Source organism: Notothenia rossii, assembly GCF_949606895.1.
Source record: "Notothenia rossii genome assembly, chromosome: 2".
NCBI classification, from domain to species: domain Eukaryota; kingdom Metazoa; phylum Chordata; class Actinopteri; order Perciformes; family Nototheniidae; genus Notothenia; species Notothenia rossii.
Window position 1 is genome coordinate 32,735,174 of NC_136904.1, and position 25,167 is coordinate 32,760,340.

The 25,167-nt window shown below is 41.2% G+C and overlaps 1 protein-coding gene and 1 long non-coding RNA gene across 10 annotated transcripts; one reads left to right on the forward strand and one right to left on the reverse strand.

Annotated features, from left to right (window-relative positions):
* Positions 1-4,621: 4,621 nt before the first annotated feature.
* On the reverse strand, positions 4,622-24,089 carry LOC307029226 (uncharacterized protein). 8 transcript variants are annotated; one of them, XM_079664989.1, is made up of 6 exons: positions 22,853-24,089; positions 11,933-12,257; positions 11,619-11,765; positions 11,250-11,326; positions 6,091-6,225; positions 4,622-5,805 (listed from the first exon to the last, which is right to left on the reverse strand). In XM_079664989.1, the coding sequence occupies exons 3-6, from the start codon at positions 11,700-11,702 to the stop codon at positions 5,802-5,804; spliced, it is 300 nt and encodes a 99-aa protein (XP_079521115.1). In that variant the 5' UTR covers positions 11,703-11,765; positions 11,933-12,257; positions 22,853-24,089; the 3' UTR covers positions 4,622-5,801. The 8 variants fall into 8 exon arrangements, 3 of the variants coding, with proteins under 3 accessions (XP_079521115.1, XP_079521113.1, XP_079521114.1); XM_079664987.1 differs by lacking the exon at positions 6,091-6,225 and having other exon boundaries at positions 11,231-11,326; positions 11,933-12,001; positions 12,224-12,257; positions 22,853-24,026; XR_013805255.1 differs by having other exon boundaries at positions 4,622-6,225; positions 11,203-11,326; positions 22,853-24,080.
* Positions 12,269-13,747, forward strand: LOC307029227. Of its 2 annotated transcripts, XR_013805261.1 has the most exons (3): positions 12,269-12,900; positions 12,989-13,036; positions 13,124-13,747. It is a non-coding gene; the product is annotated as an uncharacterized lncRNA (long non-coding RNA). The 2 variants fall into 2 exon arrangements; XR_013805260.1 differs by having other exon boundaries at positions 12,269-13,036.
* Positions 24,090-25,167: the final 1,078 nt, after the last annotated feature.

Below are 25,167 nucleotides of genomic sequence, written 5' to 3' on the forward strand. Positions count from 1 at the left end.
TCATCCTTCTGGACCTGTCTGCTGCATTCGACACAGTGAACCATCGGATCCTCCTTCGCACTCTCCAAGAACTTGGAGTTTCAGGCACTGCACTTTCCCTCCTCACCTCATACCTCAACGACCGCACCTACAGGGTTACTTGGAGAGGGTCCGAGTCCGACCCTTGTCAATTAACTACAGGGGTCCCTCAGGGCTCGGTTCTTGGTCCCCTCCTCTTCTCCCTGTACACAAACTCGCTCGGGTCTGTCATTAGCCCGCATGGTTTTTCATACCACTGCTACGCTGACGACACCCAACTAATTCTGTCCTTTCCCCGCTCAGAGACCCAGGTCGTCGCACGCATCTCTGCTTGCCTAGCAGACATCTCTCGGTGGATGTCTGCTCATCACCTCAAGCTCAACCTTGACAAGACTGAACTGCTCTTCCTTCCGGGAAAAGATTGTCCCACTCTTGACCTAACAATCAACATCGGCACCTCTGTTGTTTCCCCGACTCAGACTGCAAGGAATCTGGGTGTGGTCCTAGATAACAAATTGTCCTTCACTGCAAACATCGCTGCTACAACCCGCTGCTGCAGATACACGCTTTACAACATCAGGAGGATACGTCCCCAGCTGACCCAGACATCAGCGCAGATTCTGGTCCAGGCTCTCGTCATCTCACGCCTAGACTACTGCAACTCCCTCCTGGCTGGTCTACCTGCATGTGCCATCCGACCTCTGCAGCTCATCCAGAATGCAGCGGCTCGTCTGGTCTTCAACCTTCCCAAATTCTCCCACACCACACCGCTCCTCCGCTCCCTTCACTGGCTTCCAGTAACTGCTAGAATCCACTTCAAGACACTGGTACTTGCGTACCATGCTGTGAATGGATCTGGCCCTTCCTACATCCAGGACATGGTTAAACCGTACACCCCAGCACGTGCACTCCGCTCTGCGTCAGCCAAACAGCTCGCTGCACCCGCACTGCGAGGGGGACCCAAGTTCCCGTCAGCAAAAACACGTGGGTTTGCTATCCTGGCTCCAAAATGGTGGAATGAGCTCCCCATTGAAATCAGGACAGCAGATAGCTTACACATCTTCCGACGCAAACTGAAAACTCATCTCTTTAGACTCCACTTCGAGCGATAGAATTACTAACAAAGCACTTATATACTAATAAAGGGCTGGCTTTCTAAATGCCAGTTGAGTAGCACTTGAAATGTTTGGCTCTATGAAACCTGATGTACTTATATGATTCTGTTTTCTTAAAGGTTGTATCTTCCTGGTCGAATGCATTTATTGTAAGTCGCTTTGGATAAAAGCGTCAGCTAAATGCAATGTAATGTAATGTAATGTACTAACAACTTATAAACTTATTTAAAGCAGACAAAGGATCAAAGTCTGGTCAATTATAGTAGAGATACTGTAAATATTTATAAGTCTAGGGCCTATATATATTAAATACAATAGAGCTAGAGCTCACTATAATGAAATCTATAACATTATGAAATGACAAGGTGTGCAATATATTTTTCTTTTTGTTACTTTCTTTTATTTAATTCAAGTTCCAAGCACAAGAAGTTTGAATGTATTGAGTGGACAAAGAAGAAGCTTTATCAAAAATACAAAAAGGATTAGGCCTCAAGGAATAGCTTACGGCTCAGCCATTTTCAGTCCAACACTATTAACATGTAAGCCAAACATTGCTTAAGTTAAGATTGCTACTAAATGCAACGTAGGCCAAAAATAGGAGCCCTGCTATTTGCCAAACAACGCCTAGAACATAGGCTACCAAACAAAGTCTGGTCAAATCTAAATACAAAAAAGGCCTCGTAGGAAATACTTCACAAAACAAATGAAGCTCCACTATATTTAACACACACATTGGAATATTGAAAATAAAAAAATAAACAGGAAACCTGTTACTGCCAAAACAGAGGTAGAATACAGCCAATTAATGCTCGTAAAATACATTTAAGTATGAAAGCCCTTAAGCCTTGACCTATAGCCTACTTATTTTTCTATGGTGGGGGGCTGGCCTATTCCACTACCGCCTTGACTGAAATGACGGTTGAAGCACATCAGGAGAAGGCGTTGAAAGCATCCATCACCGAGACGGTTGCGTTTTGGGGTGAGCACAAGATTTCCAAGACTGAAAGGTCTTTGTACTGGTGCACTGGATGGCGTTGGGGCATTACAGCGGAGTGCGATTTTTTTAATTCTTGGAAACTGGTGCAGACTTTCCATCGTAGGGGCAGAATTGAAATAAGACCTTACCTCTGTTTTCCACAGACATGGGCATCAGCTGTGGTAACGGGCTGTAAGTCAAAGGCAAAAAAATCCTCCTCGCTGGAGGCAACAGCAGCAGGTTGAGGGACATCGGGCATGAGGGCTGCAGGCTCTTCTCTTGTGTTGTTAGGGAACGACACTCTGACATGAGGAGTATCTTGATATGGTCTCTTCTGGCTTCTTCTTTTACCCAACGCAGCTTAAACTTAGGCAGTGAGTCAGCGGCAAGCAGCGCTTCCTTGGAGTCAATTATTGCGGCAAATCGAGTTTTGATTGCTCCCACAATAACTTCAGGCAGCCCAGTGGTCATTGCTGATAGGCCAGTTTTCATTGCTAATATTTTTCCCATGAGAACTTCTAGTGTTGGTTGAAGCGTTCCATAAAAACAAGTGTCCTCACCCTGTAAGATATCCAGTGCAACTGTGAAAGGCTTCATAATGGAACAGTATTCCTTAAGAAATTGGTATTCCCTGTCGTTCATACATTTCATTTGAAATTGTGTGCAGATATTATTGATGTCAGTGAGGGGAATTTCTGTGATCCGAGAATAGGCGTCAAAGTATGAGTTCCACCTTGTTACTGTGGGAACAATCAACTTTCTACCACTGACCTTTTCCAGGAACTCTGATGCGACTGTGGAGCGGCTGGCCTTCGTCCACAACGCTGAACATTTGGCTGTAGCACTACGATACACAGCTCTAGATTCTACGTTAGATGACAGCCATTTATCAACCTCATTGTTCGCAATTAGATTAAGTGTATGGGCTGCGCATCTATGATGGGGAGGCAGTACACATAGCCCGTCCCGGGCATTATTATCTTTGGCGGCGGCAAGCACACTGTGAAGGTCTGTAAAGTCTGCCTCACCATCACCATCCACCTCATCTTCCTCCTCATCGGACTCCACTTGCCACTGCTGATGCTCCTTGAACGCCTTCACAAAGTTACTCCCGTTGTCCGTCACACATGCAGTCACTTTATCGTTGGTAAGTCCATATTGGGAGAAAATGTCCTCCAGCTCTGTTGCTATTGCGTCGTACGTGTGTCGACCCCTAAATCTTCTACAAGCGATCGCAGCCTTCTTTCGTTTCAAGGTATCTGCATCGATCCAATGCACAGTCACCCCCAATAAACTTTTGTTGTTAGCACTCCATATGTCTGCCGTTGACACATAATCCAGGGCATCGATAGTTTTCCTCAGCTCCTTTTCCATGATAGCATATTCTTTATTCAACTCTTTGGCAAATGTCTTTCTATCTGGCAACACTCGCTGAAAATTAAGAAGATAGAGATATTAAAGTCATGCTAGATAATAAACTAATGCTCCATTTATAACTTGGCTAAATAATATTTGGATACCGTTAATATTACTGTAATGATAGGTGCTTATGTATAGGCAATGCATCTTTTTACCACCAGGCAGCAGTATAACATTTAAGCTAACCATGTACAAAGCGAGTGGAATAAGATGCGAGCGACTCCACAGTTGACAGAGATTGCATGTCTTCCACAACATACTCTGCCACGAGTCTCTTAACTTCTCGGGGTTCCAGAATAAAGGAAGACCGAGAGAATGTTAACTTTTGTTGCTTCGGCGTGCCTGCACTCACGTCTTCTGTATGTTTTCTTTACTCCGAGCCGGCAGATCTCTCGACTAACTTAGTGTTAGCGTGGCACCGGTCCAGGTGTTTTTTTAAGTTGCTAGTGCTATTTCTTGATGTAGACAATTCCTTTGCTGCCGACGAACATAGATTGCACTTACTTGACTATTATGTTTTTCTCTTTTTCTCTAATGAACTGATAATAATGTGAGAACACCCATCGCTCAAAAGTTCCTCCTGCCATTTTAACCCAATAGTAAACAATGTATCAGGTTTATTAATCTACCCGTACATTTTTTCTCTGGTGTCGGAATGTCTCGCGATATTTGTGAATTCTTAAAAAACAAAACACCATTTAATTTCGGGTTAAAATATGTTGTGTAACTGCGTTACTGAGAATTGTAACGGGTAATATATTACCCAAATGTCATTAGTAATGCGTTACATTACTTCGTTACAGCAAAAAGTAATATATTACTGTAACTCCGTTACTTTTGTAACGCGTTACACCCAACACTGGTTAACACTGTACATATAAAGATCAAGTATCTTTAACTTAAAACATTTTCATATCTCTTCAACTAGCTATTTTGTTAGCACAGTAGATATGAAAATCAGGTAGATTTAACTTAAATATTTTTATTATCTCTAAACCCCAATATGAGTTAATTGAGTAGTCCTCAAAACGGAATGTCGAATACTTAAAACGTTTGTTGACATTAAAAAGCACTTTAACACTGACGATTTAAATTCAAATTACTGTTTTATTAAGTGACACACACTTTACCAAACAATATAAATTATAGCAAATAACTAACTTTTAAATACAAAATAAATTAAACAGTGCTAAGGCCTTGACAAATATACAGATATATATTTTTAAAAGTATACAATAATGTATGGGAAACAGTCCTTCAACTTGAAGCTTAACAGTAACACATTTTTCAATGAACAGATTTAAAGTACACATTGTGTGTGTGTGTGTGTGTGTGTGTGTATGTGTGTGTGTGTAGATTATGTATTGTGAGGTAACAAAAATGTATGTGAAAATGTTTTCCATCCTTTTTTAACATTTACAAACCAAACAAACTTGAACAGTAACACATTAGCCATAGCTTGCATTTGTCTTCTGATAGCCAACGCTCATTGAAACTGCAACCTCCTGGCACACTGTCATCTATCACTCATCAAAATGCCCAGGTCACACGTAACTAAAACACTTGCAGTTCACGCTCATACCGCGGGAAGGCCGCAGCGGAGCTGTTTTATGTAGAAGCGAAGCAATTTTTTTCTTTTAATCTAAAAAGCGAACTATTCAATCAGACAGCAATTTATTGTAAAAGTAAATTATTTACATTTTCAAGCACTTTCTCAATTTCAAGCACCATTCCCAAAATTCAAGCACTTTCCCAACCTTGAAAACGCCACGTCAAATTTCAAGCATTTAAGGATTTCAAGCACCCGTACGAACCCTGCACATATTACAATGCATAGAGCAGATTTAAAGAGTGTGTGTGTGTGTTCTGTGTCTGTGTGTCTGTGTGTCTGTGTGTCTGTGTGTCTGTCTGTGTGTCTGTCTGTGTGTGTGTGTGTGTGTGTGTGTGTGTGTGGCACAACGCCAGCGTCCAGCCACAAGGGAGTGTGGTGTGTGTGTGTTATACCCTGGGCCTCATGTTCCCCTCATCCAGGCCCATCAATACTTTCTGGATGAAGTCGAAAGTGTTTGCCAACTCTTTCGGGTAACTCAGATGGAGGGCATAGATCAGTGCAAAAAGATGGATGAATGCATCAGCCAGTGTGGGGAGTTCCATAACTTTGTCCCCCTCTATGACAACAGCGATCTTCTCTGAGAGCGTGGCATTTGTCGACCTGGCACTGATCAGGAGAAGTCCGACCGCGACGTCATCTATTTCTGGATCCTCAGACTGCTCTACCTGATGACAAGAACAGATACACGTTACCTATTACCCCAAATTGCCTTAGCTATCTCAGAAATATGTTTGCTGAAAAATACATCAGTGACATATCACATAAAATAACCTAATGTTTTGTGCATAACGTGGGTTTAAGGAAACGCCTATTCGCATTGCACCAGAAACCTCTAAAATAACCAATCAGTTGACATAAATTCTTTCTACAGAAAAAACATGTATAACCTTCATAAGGGTAGTATTTATTGCATCACTGTATTAGACTGCGTTACTATTAGCTAGTTGTACCTAATAAACTGGAAACTCAATACAGGGCTCTCAAGTTTTGAACAGAGTTCAGAGTGAGATTTTGGCAGCGGCGTTTGGTACTCCAACTTCTGGCTTGCGGCGCAACTTGGTGGGCGGTACCCTGGAAAGAAATTTCTGCGGGAGAAATACAAGGTGTGGCGTGTGAGCGTGTGAATGGAGTGAAATGCGTGTGTCTCACGCCAAATGCGTGAGACTTGAGAGCTCTGTCAATATATATTTACAGTATAATCTCACCCTACTATACATACAAAAATATATGGGGAAAACTAGGGATTATTTTGTAATGAACACTGGTGCTGCAGGAAAGAAAGCCCTCTCTTGATTGTGTGTGTCTGTGTGTGTATGTGTGTGTGTATGTGTGTGTGTGTCTGTATCTATGTGTGTGTGTGTGTGTGTGTGTGTGTGTGTGTGTGTGTGTCTGTGTGTGTGTCTGTTTGTATGTATGTGTGTGTGCGTATCTATCTGTATATGTGTGTATATGTGTGTGTGTGTGTGTGTGTGTGTGTGTGTGTGTGTGTATGTGTATCTGTGTGTGTATCTATGTGTGTGTGTGTATGTGCATGTGTGTGTGTTTGTCTGTCTATGTGTGTGTGTGTCTGTATATGTGTGTGTGCGTGTGTCTATGTATGTGTGTCTATGTATGTGTGTGTGTCGGTCTATGTGTACGTGTGTCTATGTGTGTTTGTGTGTGTGTCAGGGTATATGCAGGAATCCTGAAGTCAAATTTAATACCTTTTAAGACCTTTTTTAAGACCCTTTCCATACATTTTAAGACCTCATCGCAACTTTGAGTTCTAACCGGTTACATTGGCAACACACTTTACCTCAAATTTACTATATTGATTGTAAGATAGCAAAACTAAACAGAGTGCAGACAGACTACTGAAGCCTCCTTTCCACATGAACTTCAACCTCTCTGTGAAGGTCAGGTTTAATGCAGTATGCTGCTTTGTTGCTTCTGTACTCTGTGCTCTTTCATTCCAGTAAAACTCCTCAGAAAACATTAGAAACCAGTATTTGACCAATAAACAAAACAATTGACAAAACTTTGAAATATGTTAAACTTTGGTGAGCTTCAGCGGGGTAATCCCATATAGGAGCTCCCTCACAAATACCCAGGGGTTAAATTGGGCTGGGGCTGTCCGGGGCTAAGCCCTGGCACCAGTGGCGGTTCTACGGGGTGGCACGGGGTGGCAGCTGCCACCTCAGAAAAATGCCTTGCCACCCCAGCTGCCACCCCATTTGGCAGCTTTGTTTTGAAAGAAAAGTTGTGGCTCATCGGACATTTATGAGAGAAAATCTCTAATGTCCGAGTGCAAGTGAATGCAGCACAAGACGCGAGCCTTGTAACCCCTCCCCCCCCTGGCGCGAGCTTGGAAATATGATTGGCGGCGATTTCATTTGAACGGGAGGACAGCGCAAAACGAGAAGCATTTCGGATACAAGTAGACAGAAGGAATGAGGTATTTGCGGTCAGGGTATGACTGGGGTAGGCTACAGCCATACCAATAAATGGCTTAGTCCCACCATGAAAAATGATGTTAAAGTAAGCAAAATAAAGTCTGCCAACTCGCGCAGAATAAATTGCACAGGCAGCCGTTAGTAAGATTGATTTCAGTAGCCACTTGTCTGGAAATACCGAAGAGAAACGGTTTTGAAAACTTTTGTCGCGTAGTGATCGTCTTCTCAATAGAACATCTTTGATAATGTCTTCTGGCCAATCAGAATCAAGATAACGGCGTGGTGTTGTTGCAGGAAGTCCCGACGGAGAATACTTTTGCTGTAGTACATATCGATATACATCGGTACAACTATAAGACCCCACGGTTTGATGATTGATAGGTGTGTGGGCTGTCTTTCATTTTGACACACAGAACAATGGGGGCTATCCACCCTTATCCACAAAGTAAAGTAATTCAGCCCCTCCCTCTTCTCTCTGTGAGGAGCAGCAGGTTCAGCTTTCAGAACAAAGTAACAAAAAACTAAAATGGCATTCATTTTTTTAAATACGTTGTGTAGTAATATTTATTTATTTTTCTTCTCAAGAGAGCACCAGAATCTGTATTTGATGTTAGTATTTCAAAAAATCTCCTGGGGGAGAATCCACCCAGACCCCTCTGCAGGGGTTGGGTTTTCAGCATGTCAACTCTTTGACCTGTGGGGAAATTGCAGGATTGGCTCCAGGTCGCCCTTTTTATTTGCTACAAGACAAATGTGCCTTTTTATTTCATACAGTTCAATTTGGATTGAGACAGGGAAATAATATAAACCTCACGCGTGGCGTTTCACTGTCAAGGGGAGCGTGTATGTAATTACATTGCAAATACTGACTTGAGCCCCACCACTGTATGGGTTAGCCCTACCACAGATTACCCAACACAAATACTGACTTGAGCCCCACCACTGTATGGGTTAGCCCTACCAAAGATTACCCAACACAAATACTGACTTGAGCCCCACCACTGTATGGGTTAGCCCTGCCATAGATTACCCAACAAAAATACTGACTTGAGCCCCACCACTGTATGGGTTAGCCCTACCATAGATTACCCAACAAAAATACTGACTTGAGCCCCACCACTGTACGGGTTAGCCCTACCATAGATTACCCAACAAAAATACTGACTTGAGCCCCACCACTGTATGGGTTAGCCCTACCACAGATTACCCAACACAAATACTCTGGCGCCGCAACTGTTTGCGGTCTACTATGACAGAGAAGAGCCTGTCAAGTTTGGCTGTACTCAGCATTGAATCAAAACGCACCATAGCTTTAAATCTTAATACGTTTGTGAGGTGTTTTGCTGAACAAGATGGAAATCGCCACATTCAGCTGTTATAGGCATGCCAACTTGATGCTCTGCTCACGGATGAGTCGATGAGAATAATAAACTGTTTAAGAAGATGACCTTACATGTGTAAATATATGTTTCTTCTTTGTGGGGGTCTGCCCCCAAAAAACAGTTTCAAGTCCTGAGAACAGACTTTCCACTGGATCATAAATTCAGCGATGTATGTTTTAGCTGAATACACCCTAACTGATGCAGTTAGTCACTTCTTTAATGTTTGTTCTTTCTGATGTAAAGTCCAGGTTGTAACTGATTGCAATGAAGTCGTGGGGCGCTGAACTGTTCCTTTGATTCTTTTGAATTATGATATAATTACTGGTCTTTCAAATGTGAAGGAGGGTGAGCAAGAATCTTGAGGAACGTTCATCATTAACTCCTCCAAAAAATATAGTTTATTCAATAATAAATGAATATGTGAATCATAACAGTGATTGACAGCTGATAGGAATAATATGATTGTTAATATTATCATATTCATACAGACACACATCGATGAGACAGTTAATTAATGTACTTATTGCAGCAGTCTGCATATTTGGTAACCCTGCTGGTCTAAGAGTTAAACCAACTCATTCAGTTAAAATTCATTAAATGACGTGTGCCACCTTATATATTTATATTTAAGGCTTTACTGATGTGCCACAATAATCTCACCTAATGTTATTGAGTTAAAATATCAATATTGTGGCTTTCCAAGTTAACATTGATCGATATGACTGCGATTAAATCAGCATATACTTCTGCCAGGGGATGCCCCCCCTGAAATTCTCCTGCCACCCTCTGGCCACCCCATGAATATTTGTCTAGATCCGCCCCTGCCTGGCACATAGGACGATGCTCTGACGTCATCACCCTCACACATTTGTCATATGTTTACAAAAAAGGATATATATGTTAAGACTTTTCTCGTTCTTAATATAGACTATATTTAGGGTCTATATGTGTTGACTTTACTTTAAAATAGCAGATCTCTGTGACCGTATATAGTTTGGCTTAGACCCCGGCCCCACACGGTAAAACGCATACGCAAGCGCAAAAAAGGCTTCCTTTCAAACACATTCGATTCATTAACGTGTCCGTTCACACTAGACCGCTGCAAATGCTGGAAACGATGTAGTACTATGTCATGCCTGTAAGTGGCGCTGCTGCCGCCCGAAATACACCAAAAGCAGCGAAGAAGAACCCGGAGCATGGTTGCCATGGTTGCCCTTCTGTTTATTCTCCTCGGTGGACGGCGTGTTCTCCTGCTGTATCTCTCAGGTAGTCCACCAGCAGATGAAAAACACCCACCTCTCCGCCTTTTCCAAGGAACGAGGGGACCGTGCGGCAGTTTCCGTAAAAAAAATGTTCCGCCGGTCAACATGTCCCTTAAAGTTTAAATCTTCCGTACAAAATTAGGAAAGTGCCGGTCAGAGGTCTTCTTTGTTATTTATTGAGCTTTAAAACAAATTGATAACGACTCTGTTCTCTGTATAATAATATAATAATATTTAATAAACGGTGACTGCCTCTCTTTTCCTCCCCCTCTTCTGACAGCCCAGCAGCAGCAGGAGACGTGGGGAGAGGGAGGCGGGCTCTTTCATCGTTATCAGAAAATGATCATATAGGGCACACACGGAGCCGTTGGACCCCCAGAGCGTTGCGTATGCCGGTCTTCCCACCTTGGGACCCGTTACCGTAGTCGTTTATTCCCCCCCCCCCCCCCCCCACCCACACACACACAGAGCGGAGCAAGGCAACGAAACTTAAAATAATAAGCAACATTTTACGGCGCGCTATGCATGGGGCCGCCTTGTGGGGTTTCCCGACATGTCGTTTCAGTAAATTAAAGGGTGTTTCATGTTGTCGTTGCTGTGGGACTTCTTAATACCTTGGAAAATGCCATTTAATACTTTTTAATACTTTTTAAAAGCCTTAATTTTCGCTAAATTGATTTATCAACTTTTAATACTTTTTAAGACCCCGCGGACACCCTGGTGTGTGTATGTGTGTTTGTGTGTGTGTGTGTGTGTGTGTGTGTCTGTGTGTGTGTGTGTGTGTATGTGTATGTCTGTTTGTGTGTATGTGTGTGTGTGTGTATGCATCTGTCTGTATGTGTGTATGTGTGTGTCTATGTATGTATGTGTGTGTGTGTCTATCTGTGTGTGTGTGTATGTCTATGTGTGTGTATGTGTGTCTGTCTGTCTGTGTGTGTATGTATATTTATAAGATGAACTATATTTGTTGATGATCTGTCACATACATTCAAAACAGTTATTATGCTGATTTACAAGCCACAGCCTCAGAAACCTGGAGTCATCCTCATGCAGAAATCCAAGCAGACCAGGGAGGAGAGCAGCACGTCGGCTATGGACGTCACCTTGATACTTGAGTGCAAAAACATATCTTTGTTTTACTTTGAATGCTAAACAGCATAGCCACACAACAATTGATATCCCAAGGGCTCTTCCATGACTGAAGAGATTACCATTTGAAGCAATTGAGGCGTCTGCGATCCCACCTATATCTCATTAGCACAACAACAACGTGCAATAACATTAACACTGCTGTTCCCTCCCCAAACACAATTATCTTAATAATAAATCTAAGTCTATCAGGCTGACCCCCCGCCCCCCAACACACACAGAAAATTCACTCCAAGAGGCTTAACCGACTCACCTGGAGGTCATAGGCAGTGAAGAGCTGAACTTCAGACACTTCGCCTTTGCGTGCCGCCTTCTTCCTGAACAAGCTCAACGGCATGCCGATCCAACTCCGCGTAAAAATGGTTCTTCAGGTTGAGGTCCTGTGAAACTCTGCACAAATCTGCCAAAATATAAAATGACTAATTCAGAGTACAATGTATATGTGGACTGAAGGCAGCAGAGATAAACAGAAACATGACATGCTAAATCTGAGTAAACATGCCAAAGTTATCGGTGACAAAGGCACACAAAATTATTATATAGTTGTAATATCTCAAATATTTTCACCTGTGACTCCATTGTCAAGGCAAGCCAGCATTCCAGGATCTCTCCAACAGGTAGCTCATCATTGATGATCTCATTGCGCCGCAGGGCAAAGGTAGTCTGCATTAACTTTGCAATCAAGGGATGGTTTTTATCTCATCTTAACACACACTAGCACCCAACCACCGACCCCCCCAAACGCGGCGCACCTACAGTGTAAGCGCACCACAGTTTCGCTGCTGCGTGGCTCCACAGGCTCCACTAGCGCACCCCCCCCCCCCAAGTGCGTTACAGTTTATCCACTGCAAGGCTTACCAGGTTGAAGAAGCCCTTCATCTGCCAGTTGCTCCTAAAGAGAAAAAACATTGAAGGTTAGCTGGGTTGCAAAGTTTTCACAAAATGATCAGAGAAACACTATTTTCGAGCATAAAATGGAGGCAGGCGGCGCGCTTTCTTCTTTTGTTACCGCATGCATACTGGAAAGTTCTCTGGAAAATTCGATCCGCAAATGGCGGCAGTTTTTTTTCTTCTCTTTTGCATGCATGTCTGGGCATGTTTTATGAGAAGGTCCTCGCCGCGGAACGCGGAATGGGGCGGGGTCGGATAAAAGGCGGGGTTGGATGTCCGACCCCGCCTTGTGAGTCCACATTACACATCAGTAGATGGCGGTAATGCGCCCGGAGCTGAGCGGCCCGGAGGCATCAAAGCAAAGAGACGACGACCCCACAACTGACTCTTCATACAGTAAAGGCCCACCAGTCCTGTTGGGGACAGAAGCTGACTCAAACACAGGAAAATATGGTGAATAGACTGTTTGAATCTAGAACACACCATGGAGATTTTAAAAATAATTTTCTAAATGTGTCTGTCAGCTTTCACAGGTATTGGACAGCATAGGGAGCCCAGATGAACGCCTTGCCTATGTAAACAACCAGATCCTTACACGCACTGACTTTTGGACTTTGGGACGACCACAGGATGTTGAAGGGATGGTAAGTATGGAAATAATGCATAGACAAAGTGTTGTTATTTTATCAGTACAAATGTAGGCAATGTTGCCATTTTCCTCTTCTTTTACAGATCCTAAACAGCTGCCTCAAGGTCATAGAGAAGCTGGCCAATGACCAGGTAGTGAAGTTGCATACCTTTTCCAATATAAATGTATCCCCTTCTGTTTATAATCTTTTCTGGACTGAAATAACAACTGTCTTACAGGGCATCAAAGTGTTCTCGGCAAACAGCTATGTCGTTCACACTTGGTTTATACCTATGTTGCAGAATCCTGAACAGCATCTCCCGGTACTTATGCGTATTATCATTATTATATTTTCTGGAATCATATGAGAATCACTGAATGTAAACTATTCATTTTACAATCTCTCACAAGGATAAAGCCGACGATTTCCAGTGGATTCTGGTTCCTGTGTGGCGCCCAGGGCATTGGACAATATGTGTCAGTGATATGAATTTACTTATCTGTATTTCAAGCTAAACACAAAATATTACTAATTTCATCAATAAAGTATAATATCTTCTTATACTGTTACTGTAATTTCAAAATTAAGATAAGTATTTCAGCTCAAATTTTGTAATTGTGTGTTCTATTTTCTGTGGTAACTATTTTGTAGATAATGAAGCCACAAGAAAGGGAGATCTTTTTTTTTAGATTCCCTAAATGGCACTGGCTTCCGTGATGAAAGCCAAATGGAAACATTGAGGTTTTTAAGCACAGAAATTATGTTTAGTTTTAAGGTTCTGTTCTTATATTTGTATTATTTTTGTCTATGGCTCTGTGTTCAGTTTTACATTTAAAAGATGACCTCAAGCATAAATTGACATGTTATTGAACAAAAGATTGCACTGAAACTGAGCATAAGACATTTAAAATGGGAATGTTCTGTTAACTTACCACCCATTTATAAGCTTTCTTTTCTGTTTGTTTCCTTAAAATCAAGCTCTTGGCCAACCTGTTCGGCATTATTTCACTGTTGGTGGTTTTGCAGTTCTGCAGTGTTCAAAAGTTGGTGGTTCCACCAGTTTGACAATATTCAACCAGTTATATGTTCCAGTTTTCAATTTTTTTGAATGTCCTTGTCTATACAGCTGTGTGTTATCCCCCATTAGACAAGTTGCTCTGCTTGTGTCACCTGGACCCTGAAGAGAATTCTGTGCAAACGACATTCAAGTTAGTAATTATGATGCACACTAATTGAGTTTGATTCCTGGATTCCTACACTGTGTGTGTGTGTATATGTTAGACCCTCCAGAAAAACGCGGGCCAAAATCCTTAATTATGCGGGCTAAAATCCTTGATTATGCGATAAAAATGCGGGGTTTTTATGCGGGAAAATTGCGTAATATGCGGAAAGTTGCGAAATATGCGAACAGTTGTGAAATATGCGGGAAGCGGAAAAAAGGTGATTATTCTCCCGCACCCTGTTACTAGGCTACTACTGAATGAAAGGGAGTACTTTTAAAGAGTTGCTACACACACACACACACACACACACACACACACACACACACACACACACACACACACACACACACACACACACACACACACACACACACACACACACCACCTCCTCCTCCTCATTCTGTTTTCATTTACTCGTTCGTTATCTGACCAGCTTCAATATTGTAGGCTACTCACCTCATTTCTTGCAACCCTCGAAAGGGTTTTGGAGGTTGAAGCCTCTGTGAGCGTGAGTTGCTTGGCTTTCTTGTCCGCAGCAGAAACCATTTTTGAATGTTTGAGCGAATCGAAGTGGGTATTCACAGTCGATTTCCTTTTATGCTCCAACACACAGTTGCACGGGGTACAGAACAGTTTCCCCCCACTTTCGTGCAAGACATTGGGGTACTGCTTTGACCGGTCTTTAGCTGAAATGTTCGTGGGTAAATGTGATGGATTCGATTTGTTCATCTTGGTGTGTGAATTCCACACCTTCACACGACGGTGTTTGCCTTATGTGATGCGCGGGCTGATGACGTTGCGTCATCATCACTACTCGTCAAGACGAGTTAACTTCTTAATTTTTTTTCTCAACTTTGTGTGGAAAAATGCGGGGATTATGCGGCCTTTTGATAAATATGCGGACTTTTAAAAATCTGCGGCATTTTGCTGATTATGCGGGAAATTCTGCGATCGCAGAATCGCGTTTTTCTGGAGGGTCTAATATGTGTATATAATGTATATAATCTCACCTTCATCTTGTTGCAAATCAGCAGCAGCACTATAAGAATAGTAAATGTACAGTGTAGTAGCAATGCATAAACTATTTCTCTTCTTCCTGTAGGAGAAGCACCCCTTTATAAGTAGTGCTATGGCGGCATCGCAGTGGTGCTCTGCAAAGAAAATGGGAGATAAAGTCATCCTGCCACAAATTCTTTCCATGGCCCCACTGGACAGAGAAGCAGCTCTCCATAACCTTGGTGAAGCCAGCAACCTGAGGGACGAAGACAGCTGGGAAGACAGGATGGACCCATTTATGTTCAGGTTCAAATTAGAGTCGGACTATTTAATTTTTTTTCAGCAGTGCATTGATAAAAAAAACCTTAAGGTTCATGCCTGTTTTGAAGAGCGCGGTTGAATGTTTGCATCAGCAAAGCCTTTCACTGTTGTATAGATTTTTTTTATATATATATATATATACTTGGTTTGGTTTTTATATTTACTGTATTTGCTTTTTCGGTTCTTAATGATTGTTCTGTTATATGATAAATGTTGTAAATAATAAATGCTTTTTCTATCATTCTATGAAATGCATTGCAATGTATCATTTGAAATATATGGACTAGATATGAGTATGCACAGAACTGACAAAATGAATAATCAATTAAAACAAATATTAAATAATGAACTTAAATACACTAATATAGAAAATATGACTTTTTATACCACATTGCACATGTGGTATAAAAAGTTATATTTAAATACATTCATGCATTTAATTAGTATGAAGTTTTTATATTTAGTTTTAAATGATATTTAGTCGAGTGCAGATTTGTATTTGTACGTCTTGTAGTTGTCCAGCAGATGATGCTGTTTGTCTCACTACGATATCCATACACCCCGCCCATCGGACGTCCAGCCCCGCCCACATCTGACCACGCCCCATTCTGCGTGCTGCAGTCAGGGCCTATAGTGTTTTATTAACTTAGAGCAGGGGTTCCCAAACTTTTTCAGCATGAGACCCAAAACAGAAATGTTGTGGTCCTAAGGGACCCAAGCTAAAAAAAAAAATCAAGATTTTCCATAATATCTACATTTATAAACAAAGAATGCAACACACCATGAATTTTAAATGTAAATGAAAATGTTTATTTAATTATAAAAGTGCTTCTTAGCAATTAGGTTTCTCACCATAAAAACCTTCCCTTTGAGCTTGCCCAGAAAAAATAAGGATCAAAGCAAAAAGACGAAACATGGGAAGTGCAGTCAAGTATATACAGTACAAATCTAATTTAAATGATACAATTATCAAAAGTGCAATATTAAGTTTGTCACTAGCTCAAAAACTATGTACACACCATTTTAAAGTATTTTAAATTAACAAAGAACAAACATGTTGTAAACAGAAAGGGACTAAACACTAACTATAGGAAGTGCAGTATACAGTACATCACAGGTGAAACCACATTTAAATTATCAGAAGTGCAACATTAAGTTTGTCACTAGATCAAAAACTATGTACACACCCTTTTAAATGAACAGAGCTGTTGTAAAACACTCTGAGAGACAAAGAAACTCCAACACTTGGCAACTGATTAACTTTACTGACTTATTTACAATATGTTCTCATCTGACATGCTAGAAGGGGTATTATATAATATATTGATACATGATATAAAATATAATAACAATTACATCTAATGAGAGGTATGTGGCTGGTTGAAGTTTTCAACCAGCAGATCTATTCTGGGCTGGGTTTTTGACAGTGCCAATCTGAGATCATGCTCAGGATTTAGCCTGTTTCTGTACTTGTTTTTCAGGTATGCTAAAGTAGAAAACCCAGATTCACACAAGTATGTGGTGCCAAACTGTATCAATACTTCTACAGCTATCTTAGCCAAGCAGGAGAACTCAGCCTGCTGGAAACGAGCAACCCAAAACTGTGCCAAAGTGGTTGTTTCAAACAGCATCTTACTGCCCCTGTTGACCTGCAGTGTGACCAGTGCCTCTAACTCTGCCTGACTGAGACCCAGGTCTTGTTATGGCACAGCTTGGAAGGGAAACTTCACCCACTTGAAGGTTTTGAGCTCTCTGTGAGTCAGGGAAGTACAGCTTGAAGTTCTCCTGTAGTTGAGACAAGTGCGCGACTATATTCAGAGAGACACACATCTTTAAGACAAGGCTTGATCAGCTGCTCCCCGATGGAATGGGGCTTCTTTGTTTTGGCAATGTGGAGGCTGACTTGATAGGATACCCTCAGTGCCCCTCTGTTCCCTTTGAATGCCTGAAAATAACAGAGAAGATATCATCATTAACATTGCTGGGTTATTGGGTGATTTTTAACACCAGCCGGCGTACGCTGTATACCTAATGTGGACCTGGCAACCACATTTATAGCGCATTACATTACATGTTACTTGTTAGACGCTTTTATCCAAAGCGACATACATACTCAATACTGTGAATTAGGACCTGCTAGCCGGTACTAGGCCAAGTGGAAACGAAACCAAAAACGGGCCCCGCACGGCTCGGCACGCTTAAAGCAAGCTACCCGCTGCAGTGGAAACGCGCCATAAGTGCAAGCAGGCACTATTTGAGTGTGAGGACAGGGTTTGAGGGAAAGCAATACATATTCTGAACCTGAAATCAATAAAGTATGCTCTCAAATTTAAAGACCACGCTCTTGAATAAAGATAGGGAATAACCCCCATATGTATTGTGCATCACACTGCAGCAGTCACGTCCGTGCGGCTGCAGTGAAAAAAAGCTTTCTCTCGCTTTCCTTCTCATACTACCTGCCCATTTCCCTCTAATCTTCCTGTGGTTATTGTTTCTCTGTTTTTCTCCCGGCCGTTATAAAAACATTTTAGGCTAGTAAAAGTTGAAACATCGCTCTGTGCCGCTGCAGAATGTAGTGGACTCGCGGGAGCAGGTAGAGGACGCGCGAGAGCGCGCAGCTGGCGGTCCGCTCCGAGCCTCAGTCTGCATTTCATCCAACTTTGCATTAACGAAACAATTTCACAACAGACCCTGACAAACTCACAAACACACAAATCAAATGATTAAAATGAGTGACTTACTTTTCCGCCGTCAAAGCACTGCTTCTTGAACAACTCTTCTTTGCAGAGGAAAAGATCCTTCGATTTGTCCCGATGCAGAGGATGTTTTGTTTGGAGATGCCGGTCCAATTTGTTCATTTTCAAGCTTTCGTTACTGAGCACCTCTCCATATAAAAACACACTGAGGCCGCTCCTCTCCATTTCTAACAGCTTTTGTGAAGCCAACGTTTAAAAACTCCTCTTTGTATCGTCTTTTTGCCATCATGTACGATCGGGATTAATCAACAGACAATAGAGAACCGCAGTGACGCGTCGTAAAACCCGGAAGTAAGTTAGCATTTTTAGCACTTCCGGTTCCTTCCTCAAAAAGCAATGCATTTTTTCCATAGGGTTTTGGAAAATAGCTCGAAATAAGGTCTGTGGTTGACACAAATTTAAGAGGTAATTGACGTTTTGTTCTACGACATTAAATACATCAGCAGTGACCCCACTGGTGATTTTTGAAGAGTTTACGTGTCTGAAAAACGATGGTTGTTACCGAATGGCTGAATAGGACTACAGAAATTGTCGAGGCCGTTGTACGTCATTACGCCGAACACGTAAACACTCCCGCTAAGTTTGTTTTCCCCTGTGTTCTGCTTGAAAGCAAGTACCTGCCTATCTTTAGTATCTGTATATCTATATCTGACCATTAGAATCTGTATTTTTGAAATTGTCGTTTTTAACACCGTAGTTTTAAAAATTATAGAATAATTAATTACCAGTGTTTTCCAATTTTACTCGGCAGTTCGTTTCGTTGGCTAACGTTAGCTAAAGCTAGCGCTACTAGTTAGCTACGCAATGGTTTGTTGCTTTGCTCCGGGTTGCAGCCACAGGTCTTCGCATGAAACGTGCTTGTTCTATCGTTTCCCGGCCAATGTTTTCCAAAGGAGAGTCTGGATTCGTGCCATGAGGTAAGCTGACGTTACATTTTTGTCCCTGTCACGGTGAAATGTAAATAATGGGTAGTGACTGTATTGCCGTTATAGAGATGGCGCTGCTTAAAAGACCGCAACATAAGTAAAGATAATGAATACATCCTATTAAAACCTGTGTGGCTTATATGATAAGTCTTATTAGTACAAGCAGCATAACGTTTCACCATGTAACTAAAGATTGTAGTCAGGGAAATCAGTTTGACATATTGAACTAATAACAAATCACCTCTGGCTGGCAGAGAACTCTCTGCTCCATAGCTTTTCTTGGACGTAAAATCACATGTACATTTTACATTTATATTCAATTTAATATTCCATCCCTCACATACTTTTGTATATATAATAACTTATATTTTGTTTTTCTTGTTATGCTGCTGCAACACAAACATTTCCCAAATTGGGATCAATACAGTAATATCTTATCTTAATTAAGAAATATAACTATTATAATTAGTGTAGCAGCTGACACCTATTTTCAATATAGATTAATCTACCATTTATTTCTTTAGTTCAATTTTCCTCTATAAAAATGTCAAAATAGTGAAAATGTTCACAAGACTTATCAAAGTGCAAGGTTATATCTTTAGATGTTTTTGTTTTAGCCTATGTACTGTATGTCTTAATGCTCTTACAGTATATGTGACGGTGTGACTTCCATGAAACTATATTTTATATCTTCCCAACAGACGAGCTGACAGGAAACCTAACACTCTAACAACCACAACATTGCAAAGGCGAGTAAATGTAAATTAAAAACAATTCACAATTTTTTTATTTCTTCTTCCTTGCAGTGAGGTGAAGCTGACCTTGCACTTGGTGCCAGTAAGGATGTTCCTCACGCAGGCTGAATGTTTCTCCTTCCTTAATGACACAGAAGCCCTTGATTTGCAATGCTTCACTAATTGTCATTTCCCTGGCTCCGTAGGGACACTTTACCTCCAGCACAGCGGAAGACCCTACCAGACCATCCGGAGATGCCCCCAACAATCCTGATAAGGAGAGCCACAAATCTGACTCATGGACCTGCATCTGAGTTGCAGTGGTGGATGCCCTGACGTCCTCACATTCATTCATAGTCCCCCACTGTACAGACACAACTCCATCAAGGGCCTGTTGTTGCCCTAGCACCCTGGCAATAAGGGAAGCAGTCACACGCTTTGACCTCAGGACAGCTCCAAAGTTGCTGGCAGTCAACCTTCCTTTCCTGAACAAATGCCAGTTTGGGTTGGTTCGCTGACCAGTGGTAGCCACCTGAATTGCCCTCTGTTGCTCTTCAGACAAGGCCATGCTTGCCACAATTGCCTCAGGTCCCTGATGCCCAACAGATTTGATAATTTCAGGAACAGTAAGTGTTTCCAAGCTGTAGTGTTCCTCTTCTGGCTCGGGGGAGAGAAGCCAAGAAATTCCTGAGAACCTGCCCCAGAGTCTGTCCCTCAGCCAGTCACGATCTTCGGAGGTGAGCTCTCTTGTCAGCGGGTTAAATTAGTTATTGGTTTCCACAGTCACATTAAAACAGTTACTAAATCAGCTTACTATCACCTAAAGAACATATCTAGGATTAAAAGACTAATGTCACAGCAGGATTTGGAAAAACGTGTCCATGCTTTTATCTTCAGTAGACTGGACTACTGCAATGGTGTCTTCACAGGTCTCACTAAAAAAATCTATTAGAAAGCTGCAGTTGATTCAGAACACCGCTGCTCAAGTCCTTACCAACACTAAGAAAGTGGATCACATCGCTCCAGTTCTGAAGTCTTTACACTGGCTTCCTGTGTGTCAAATAATAGATTTCAAAATACTGCTGCTGTTTATAAAGCACTGAATGGTTTAGGACCAAAATGCATTTCTGACCTCCTGCTAAATGATGAACCATCCAGATCTCTCAGGTCTTCAGGGACTGGTCAGCTTTCTGTCCCCAGAGTCAGAACTAAACATGGTAAAGCAGCGTACAGTTATTATGCTCCAAATATCTGGAACAAACTCCCAGAAACCTGCAGGTCCGCTGCAACTTACTACTTTTAAATCCAGGCTGAAGACTTTTCTTTTTGTCGCTGCTCTTAATTGAACTATTCATATCTTAGACTGCACTGTAACTTTTATCCATGTATTTTTTCTTTTAATGTTTATTTGATTAGCTTTTCTTTTTAATGACTGATTTTAAATGCCATTTTCTTAATGTCTTTCATTTTTTGTAAAGCACTTTGAATTGCCTTGTGTTGAAAAGTGCTATATAAATAAACTTGCCTTGCCTTGCCTAATAAAGATTTCATGTGACACATACAATTGATTTGTTGATGGGAATTAATGTGAATAAATTAACTCGGTCTTAAAAGGTTAACTCTTGCTATAACTACTCACCGACACTATAAACCTTGTCCCTCATGCTAGCCCTGACAACACCGGTAAGCACACCTTCATCTAGGCTGCACTGTAACGTGTCCTGACTTGTAGTGGTTCTCTCCTCTATTTTGTAAAACGATATCAGACTGGTAATTGACACAGCCATGACTTCTAGTTAAATTCAGTGTGGCTAAAATGAAAAAGCTTTGTTAAAATATGCAAGCACGCGAAAGTTAAATTCAGCTTTATTGTCAAAAACTCTACATGTGTTATACATCCAGGAATATCGAAATATTGTTTCCCACAGTGTGACATGTATACATAAAACAAAAAGGGCCTAGTTAAACGTGGTATACATTAAACAAAACGGGCCTAGATAACCGGGGTATACAGTTTAAAATGTTAATATATTTAAAGTGTTCAAAGAGCAGTTTCAGTGCAAGTCAGTTGAAACGATCTTAAGTTGGCGTGACGTTGAAGTCGTGCGACCCTGCTGCTGTACTGGCTTGTAGTTCGTTTATAGCATAATGTTAGCATTTCACTTTTGGCGACTAGATTTATGATTCAAAAATTATAAAAGTAGGGTTGACATGTGGAGATTATCCGGCTGAACAAAACGTGATCCCTCTCTTAAATGTGTGTCAACCACAGACCTTATTTCGAGCTATTTTCCAAAATCCTATGGAGAATTTGCATTGGTTTTTCGCGACGGAACCGGAAGAAGTTTACTTCCGGGTTTTACGACGCGTCACTGCGGTTCTCTATAAACAATATAAAGAGACGGCGCGAAAACTTTCGCGGGGGACGCGTCAGAGCTGATACAAATACAATCTTTTAATTTTAGTTTATTTGTATTTAGAAAATTAAATAATTCAATATACAATGCTATATTGCATAATTTCATTTTCAAAATAAAAAATAAAATACAAAAATTATAAAAAAAATTGTATTTGCAACGCAGCCATCAGCTCTGACGCTGTGTGTGTGTAGCAATGCATTTAACATGGCGACCCAATCAAAACGGGTCGCGACCCTGAGTTTGGGAAAGGCTGACTAGAGGCATTTTATCCACTAACGTTGTACCATAACCGTGCGTTCTGCATGTTTTGTAAAAGCAAGCTAACTTGAAACCGATTGTAAAAACTGCCGCCATTTGCGGTTCGAATTTTCCAGAGAACTTTTGCAACACAAACGTTCCACTTTTAGATATAACTTAAAGCAATATAAAATACTGTCTTACAGGTTTAAATAATTTTTCAAGAGAGGCAGATATTAAATCTAGGTTAGCTAACAAGAGCTCAAATCAAACACCATGCGACACAAAGTGCATTAGATGCAGAAATTAATAAAACATCATTTAAATACTGTGCAAAGGCAAGACGTAACTTACCAGAGTAGCGCGATCAAATTCCGGCAGTGAGACTCGAGAGTCTGGTCAAAGTATACTTCTGAAAGTTTGAGTGATTTCATCCGAAAGGAGCTGTAATGGTGGACTCAAATGAACGCATGGGTGAGAGCCATGGTGAGAGCAGTGAGGCACGTCGGGGCCGGAGGACATACGTGATGACGCCAGACAGAGTAAAAACATTTGAGTACAATCCCCGATATGACCCAAAGTGGATGAATACCGTATACACAATATTACAAATCAGTTCATAGTCATCAGAAAATTTGCGGTGAATTAACTTTTATAAATGTGTGGGTTAAAACAACCCATATTCTTCAAGAAGCTTGTACTGTTCGGTCTTACAGTGTAGAGTAGATAAGTAAGTAAGTAAGTAAATCTGTAGCCTATAGGAAGACGAGTTAAGGGATAGAGGAGAAAAGGTTATGGTATAATTACAGAGCCCAGGGCCGTGGGAAGTAGGGGTGCTGAGGGTGCTGCACCACCCCCTGGTGGAGGACAGGGGATCTGCACTTCAACAAGATATAATACAAAAAAAAACGAATTTTCAGCCTTGATGTACAACATTCATAATTAAGTAAAGATAACACCCTTTTTCAACCCGGTTACATTTGCCATTTGCCCTGTATGATGGGCGCTGTAGTGATGAAAGTGGAGGATGTTGGCTTAGCAGGCGCCCACAGCTCACAGCCAAAGTGAGAGAGATAGAGAGAGGGGATACCGCGGGGATACCGTGGTACCGGCGGGGATTGTTGTTAGCTTCTGCTGCGCTAACGGATATAAGAAGCTGTTTCTACAATAATGTGGAGGGAGAGTTCTGTCCTATCAGACTGAGAGGCTCAGTGAGGTAAAGGACTCTGAGGGTTTGGATAACTCACTTTAGTCTAAGTTATCTCAGTGAGTCTCAAACGTTTTGATCACAATTTATGTAAACAAATATTTCCAAGGCACACCTTTTATAATTATTAGGATAAATAAAAACAGGTTTGAAATCATTCCAATGTATACTATAGGACAGTAAACCAAAAATAACGTTTAAAACTGGAGAGATTTAAAAATATAAACACAAATATGAACACAAATAAAATAAGTTACATTTATTTGTTATTGGCTATGGTAGGTTATTGGAAATGTTCACATACTTATTTGATTAATAAAATGCAAACCGATCTGTTGTACCCTCTAGATCAGTCTAGTAATTGGGCGCTCAAAGTGCACCAGATTGAAGCATTTGACTTCAAAATGTTAAAACAAATCTTCCCGGGGGAGCACCCCCGGACCCCCCTAGAGGATGTGAAGTCCACCCCTCCAATTTAAACATGTTTTAATACTAAATACATTTGAAGCCTTGTTATATAAGCTGTCCACCATGTCAATATGTTTCTCTTTTTGTAGTGTATTTGTCTTTTGCAGAGGTTTTTCATTGCCAGCTAAAATCTTGCCTATAGGGCAGCACATTGGTCAGAACCAGCCCCTGGTGTCATCCCCACAGCACCCCCCATTTGAAACATGTTCCCACGGCTATGACAGAGCCTGTCAATTTATACATTGAAGAAATCAATGTTAGTCTCTTAACCAAAGTGCAGCCATCTAATAATGTACTATCATTAAAGATCAGAGGAAAAGAACAGAACGAGAGGAGTAAATCCGGAATACAAATAAAGAAGCAAAAAAAGAGTTGTAGAGCAGTAAGGAGGAAAAAAGCTTGGTGTGTCAATTAATTACATTACCAGTATTTTTCCTTGTTGTGAAAAAAAAATCGCCCCCTCTGATTTTTTAACAGCCCCGTCAGTCATTTCATCCGGGAGCCGGGCCTTAGTGGGGAGCATTTTCTTTTTTATTTTCAGATTATTGCCACTCATTTTTAAGGTCCTTGCCCTTCTTTTTGTATCCGCCTGATTAATAGATGAATGTTGATGTATTTGCAAATGCAAATGTGATGTAAAAACCACAATATATTTGTGTATATAGAAGGCTGGTAATTGCTCAAGGCTATTGTTTGAACAACTATCATACTTTTATTAAACACCACAGAGGACGTTATTATCTTTATAGCAGCAATTACATGTTATTGAGCAACGACGTAAAGCAAAGGAGCTACAGGTGGCAGGAGCAGGTTCTAGGGCTAAAAATATGCTAACGCATAGACACCAATCGTAAGTGTGCAAACATATGCTATAGTAAATGCACTTTATCCATCCTTATAGCCTTATGCTACAGGTTTATATTTGGAGTTGCTCAACATACACTCACTGGCCACTCTATTAGGTACACCTGTTCAACTGCTCGTTAACACACAT